The following is a 6,000-nucleotide window of genomic DNA, read 5'->3' as shown; positions in this document are numbered from 1 at the left end:
AAGTATCAAATATTATTACTTCTTTTAAAAAAGGATATTGAATGAACATGGGTGTCCACGTAAAAAAATGATGATATATTAATTAAAAAAGTGATATAAATCTATGTAAAATAATCCATATCAACTTAGTTCATATGTAAAGGGCGTTTGGGATTTTTAGTTCATATGTAAAAGGCGTTTGGGATTTTGTTTTAGTGTTTGGATAGATTAAAATTAAAATGTTTATTAAATAAAATGATGAGTTTCTTTCTAAGTCATGGATTATTACTTATTTAAAATAGCTTGTGACTTATTTAAACTAATTTACCATATTAGCCGTATTGTAATATATATATATATATATATATATATATATATATATATATATATATATATATATATATATATATATATATATATAATCTTTATTGATCATTTTACATCTATAAGCAGAAATTGTCAAAAATCAAAATACAACTTATCAACTTATTGCGTTTTCATACCAGATAAGTTAATCTAAACATTTTTTTGTAAAATTTCGATTTGACAACGGAAAAACTAATAAGCATTGTTAAGTGTAAACACATATTTTGAAGAAATGCAAAATATAGGTTTGAGGTTCCTGTTTTTCATTGCTTTGTTATGCCCTCATCTTATATCCAAAGTTTGTCCGTTTAGTTGATACCGTTGTTTTGTCATATTGTTTCATTGTGCATGCATATCCGAGTTTGACACTAATCCAAAGGGTTAATAGAGATCATGCAACAAAAATGATAATGACAAATGTTTATTACAATTTTGTGAATGACATCTGATATGTACTAAGATTGTATTTGGCACTCTAGCTCATAAGCTATATTAAATAGTTTATTAAAATTTTTATCTTATAAGCTAGTTGATTCCCACAGCATTCGAAAAGTTGCATATTTACCTGATAGGAGAAGTTTGAGTTCAGTTGGTAAGCAGGTAGAAACATAAATGGCGATTGATGGGAGTTTTGGTGTTGAATATGAGCTGCAAAGGTTTCTTCTTCGGTGTCCCAAGCTTGCGGCTGCTCCCCAATTAGATAACTTAGTCGAGAAGGTATTGAAGAGTTCATCTTTTCTCCAAGGACCTTTTTTTTTTCTTCACATGCTGCTCTTCTCTCGCATCTGATTTTGGGTTCTACAGGGGAAAATTTTGACAGAGAAAGAGTTGATTGATGGAGTAGCTGAGTTACTTTTACATCCTCGATATACAATTCCATTATTGGGATGCTTTCGTCCAATAGCACGAAAGATTGTCGACCGGGTTGTTGCTTTACTACATTTGGTGCCCGATTTGACATCAAATTCCAATGATTCGATGATTGAGTTCGATGATGGAAGATTATTTAAGGATAATGAAAGTTCAGATTATGAACAAGATATTTCTGTTATTAATTTATATGTCAAATATGGGAGAGGTCTGGGACTTCACGAGCTTTCCTGTTTGGCATTTTCACGAACACTTGATATGCTACCTTATCTTACTGGGTAAGTTCACTTTGTACACTCTCCCTTCTCTCTCAACTATGCTCCACAGTAACTTACTTACCCTGATTACTTTACATTTTATGCAGGTCTGTAAAGGATTACTTTAAGTTTGCACCTCCTCCATTTAAAAGGATGATGGAAAAGGAATCAATGGCCCAATCATTATCATTAGTGCAGGTACTATTTCTAAAACGTATATGTCACTCATGGGTCTATACTGGTAAACCCTGTCATATATGGCAATTAAGTAATTTTGCTTCTGATTTTATCAGCCAGGAACACATCTATTAGATGCTGTGCGAGTATCATATCGTCTCCTTTTAGCAGAGCCTGAAGTTTTTGCTAAGCTATGGGATTGGTCATGTTATATGGACCTTATACATGAGATCACTAGTCTTAACAATGGAGAAAATACAGAGATTTTGATGGACATAAGATGGTGTGCAGTGCAAACATTAACAATGGTTTTGAACATGAGTGACAAGTTTATTAGAAAAAGTAAAACGAGTGACTTGGCAACTTCAGATTTTGGGTTCGATGATGAAAAAGCATATGGGTGTTTATTAAGGTTAGTTTTTTCATCAGTGACAGAGTGAATCTATTTCCTGATTTGTTCACTTCTTATATTATTTATGTTTATTTGTTTATAGGTGGAAGGAATTTCTTCAGGACGTGTCATTAGAGAAGGCTGGTTGGTATCTTGAACCATTTGGGGAAAACACAAGTGTAGGGCAACCAAATTGGAGCAATATGGAGGCAAAATGGTGAAGCCTTATTAATCTAATTATTCTATATGCAACATATCTTGTTGATGTCCTCTCTTGTTCATTCCTTTTATATGGAGTATTTGAAGTTGTTTTGTTATATGCTATTAGGGATACACTTAAAACTGGAAGTCCTTTTGTTTTAACATCTGCTGTGAAGAAAAGTTTTGAGATGGTATTGTTGGCAGTGAGTCAGAGGTGGCCTGTTCTTCTTTATGGTCCAGCTGGCGCAGGCAAAACTGCTCTCATTAGCAGGTTAGCCCAGGGGCATGGGAGTCAAGGTATGTTATTTTTCTTTATAGTATTTGAAATTTGAAATTTGAAATTCTTTCACACCTTTAAATATTTCCTTTTTATATCTCTCATGTTTTCTCCCTTTTAGTTCTTTCTATTCACATGGATGAGCAAATTGATGGAAAAACACTAATCGGGACTTATGTATGTGTTGGACAACTCTTCAATACCTTCTTGACTAAGTTATCTAATTGGGGAGCAGCCGCAAGCTTGGGACACCAAAGAAGAAACCTTTGCAGCTCATATTCAACACAAAAACTTCCATCAATCGCCATTTACACTTCTACCTGCTTACAAATTGAACTCGAACTTCTCCTATGAGGTAAATGTGCAACTTCTCGATGGCTGTGGGAATCAAAAGAGCATAAAAAGTGGACACATACTAACAAACAAATTATTGAGTGACGACCGCCATTACAGGCTCTAATGAACAAAAATACGTTTGTTAAAAGGGAAGACTGACCTGAGTCGGAGAGAAGGTAACTGATTGAAGACGTATGATTGTAAAGGTTGTTTTCAGGTGAAGAAATGTATTGTTGTAGGAGTGACTTGTGTTCTTGCTGCCGAGGCAAAGGGTTTAGGGTTTAAGAGTAGAATAACATTAAGGGTTAAGGGGGGTGTTTGGCTTTCTTTTTAAGAGGCAAAATTTCATTTTGAAAAAGATAAAAGGGCAAAAAGATGTTTGGTAAAAATATTTTAAAAGTGACTTTTTGGAAAAGTTAGAAAACCTATAACTTTTAAAAAAATGACTTTTGTCTCTCAAAAAGACAAGCCAAACACCCCCTAAATACATTTATGTGTGTACGTTAGAGACAAGGGATAAATGTCTAAGAGGCCGGATCTTACCGCCTTAGAATTAACGTTCAGCCCATCATCGTGATTTGAATTGTTTAAGCAAAAATTAAATTATATATAAATATATTTTGGAATAATTAAAAAAAAAAAAAAGACAAAACTGCATATGGTCTTGTGTATGAATTTTTTTCGGGTTTTAGTCCAAACTCCGATTTTTTTGAATTGGTGGTTCAGTTAGCTTCATTGCAGGATTGGTCTTTGTTAAATCTCTCTCTCTCTCTCTCTCTTGTGAAAATGGTCATTGTTCATGTATGAAATTCAGACAACTTCATAAAAAGTAAGGGTGAGCGTGCAATTATTAGCTAAAACTTCACCACTAACCACAAATGCGGTTAATCCATCTTCAAAATCGAATGGTGCGGATATCTTTGTGATGCAGTTAGACGGTTATTTTTGCAGTACGGTTTTGTTTTTTCTATGTTGCGGTTATTAACCGCATGGATTTGGTGCGGTTATTTTGTGTGGTTTTTAACCACAGTTTATAGCTAAAATAGTTTTAAGAGTTGCAACATATTACTTGTAATAATAAAAAAAACCAATAATATTATATCTATCAAATATAGTTTTATTTTCTTTTACAGAAACTAATAAATAATATTATATCTATCAAATATAACAAAATTACCCAATAACAAACAATATAGTTTTATTTTCTTTTACAGAAACTAATAGAAAAAATCCTAAATAAATAAAACATACACCAGACAAATACTGATTAAAACATAAAATGAGTTAAAATATTACCATACTTTTGGGATTGTTAAAGAAATCGTCCATATTGTTGAAGAAATCGTCAAAGAAAATCGCAGAGAGTGAAAAATGAAGGGGAAATCGTAGGTGGAATAGCAAAATCACAGATGGACTATTCCATTTGCGAATATACAAGTGTTGCAAAAGTACAAGTGCCTAAAGCACAGATGTGCTTTAGGTACTTGTACGTTCGCAGATGGATAGGCCAAATCGCAGATGGGTTTAATCCATTTGCGATTTTGAAGGCTAAATTTGTAATATTAGTTTTTTTTGGCTATTTTCCACAAAGTAATTAGGGTATTAGGCTAAATTTGCAATTTTCTCTTATTATTATATAACAATTTATTTGTTTTTTATTTTAATAGATTTTATATAAATTTCATATAAAAGTATTTTTATTTTTGTAAATTAATTATCTAAATTATATATATATATATATATATATATATATATATATATATATATATATATATATATATGTGTGTGTGTGTGTGTGTGTGTGGATCTCATATGGCCCAAGTATAAATATTCTCCCTGAGGAACCATTCAGGAAATTATATGGGGAATGGTTACCTGTCATCATTTTTCAAAGTTAAATATAAGAAAAAACCAACACTTTTGTCTTTAGTATTTTATCCATCTTTCATTCATGACACTTGTCTTATTTTGAATATTTAATAAATTAATAATTGATAAAAAAAAATTATATATAATATATGGGGTGCGGTAAGGTTTTTTTGCGGCTTTTAAAAACTAATAACCACACCGCACCGCAAATTTGCGGTTTTTGAAAAACAGAAAACCTTACCGTCGGTTTTTATTGCGGTTGTTGTTTTGCGGTTGCGGTTTATGCGATTAATTTTAGTTGCGGTGCGGTTTTTGCTCACCCCTAATAAAAAGCTTGTGCCAAATAAAGCACTCGTGAATCTGATTACACAATGGGATAGCAAAATTTGGGTTAAAATAACTGGATTGAAGCTGTGAAGCAACCGACATGCTAGAATCGGAGCTCCGGAGTGAAATCGTTGGAAGAGGTGGTGGCGATGGTGATTACTTGGAGGTTTGATCTGTTGGATCGAAGTGGATGGTTATTAGTGTCGTTGGTTGAAATGGTTATCATCATAAAATCGATTTGCCATAACACATATTTAGTTTCCTCCTTAGATAATTACTTGGTCACTAAGTAATTATCCCTAAAGATTTGAATTTCGAATCTTTCACTTTAAACCCTAATGATCTATAAGTACTTCAAACAACTTTTCATGCCTTTCTTTGAGCAATTTTTAAACAAGCAGAAGTCATCACTCATATGGAATTCAAATTCCATGATCTTTGATGTTCTCAACTTTCTTTATAGAGTTGGTTCAGAATTCTCCTAGATTTTGAGTTATTAAGCTCTAAGGATGGTACCGACATAAAACAGATATTGAAAGAAATAGGAGATTATGTTGATAAGTTAGTGGACACGACTGCATGTCAAATGTTGGGTCCATCAAGAGTTTCCTCAATTGGATTTCAAGGTGTTTCTTAGTACATTATTTGATGATTTTTATAAATGGGTGACACGAATTTCCATCATGAAGCATAAAAGTGGGTCAAATGAGAATTCAAAAGTTTAAATATTGCTCAAGCATTACTTACATTTTTCGTCTTTGAAATAATTTTTGCATCCACTTTGACAAATTCTTAGCAAAAAAAAAATACAACTTATTAGGCTCTTTAGCTGATCATATTTTTAGTAAACTAATGGTTAACATTTAAAATCCTTCTAACAATTGGGTTTTACTGGATCAGGATGGGCCTGGGCCTGCTTAGAAAGCATGCAATGTAGTAAACAATATCAG

The 6,000-nt window shown here is 32.5% G+C and overlaps 1 protein-coding gene across 1 annotated transcript; it reads left to right on the top strand.

The window, feature by feature from the left end:
- Positions 1–702: 702 nt before the first annotated feature.
- On the top strand, positions 703–3,470 carry LOC145063900 (midasin-like). Its single transcript, XM_079011464.1, has 7 exons — positions 703–1,062; positions 1,150–1,493; positions 1,580–1,670; positions 1,766–2,061; positions 2,144–2,257; positions 2,369–2,538; positions 2,640–3,470. The coding sequence occupies exons 1-7, from the start codon at positions 958–960 to the stop codon at positions 2,870–2,872; spliced, it is 1,353 nt and encodes a 450-aa protein (XP_078867590.1). The 5' UTR covers positions 703–957; the 3' UTR covers positions 2,873–3,470.
- Positions 3,471–6,000: the final 2,530 nt, after the last annotated feature.

This window comes from Lactuca serriola, chromosome 7 (assembly GCF_051521515.1).
Source record: "Lactuca serriola cultivar US96UC23 chromosome 7, Lser_US96UC23_V15, whole genome shotgun sequence".
In the NCBI taxonomy this organism is placed as follows: Eukaryota; Viridiplantae; Streptophyta; class Magnoliopsida; order Asterales; family Asteraceae; genus Lactuca; species Lactuca serriola.
The sequence above is the reverse complement of the archived record's forward strand: the minus strand, read 5'-3'. Positions and strand labels throughout refer to the sequence as shown.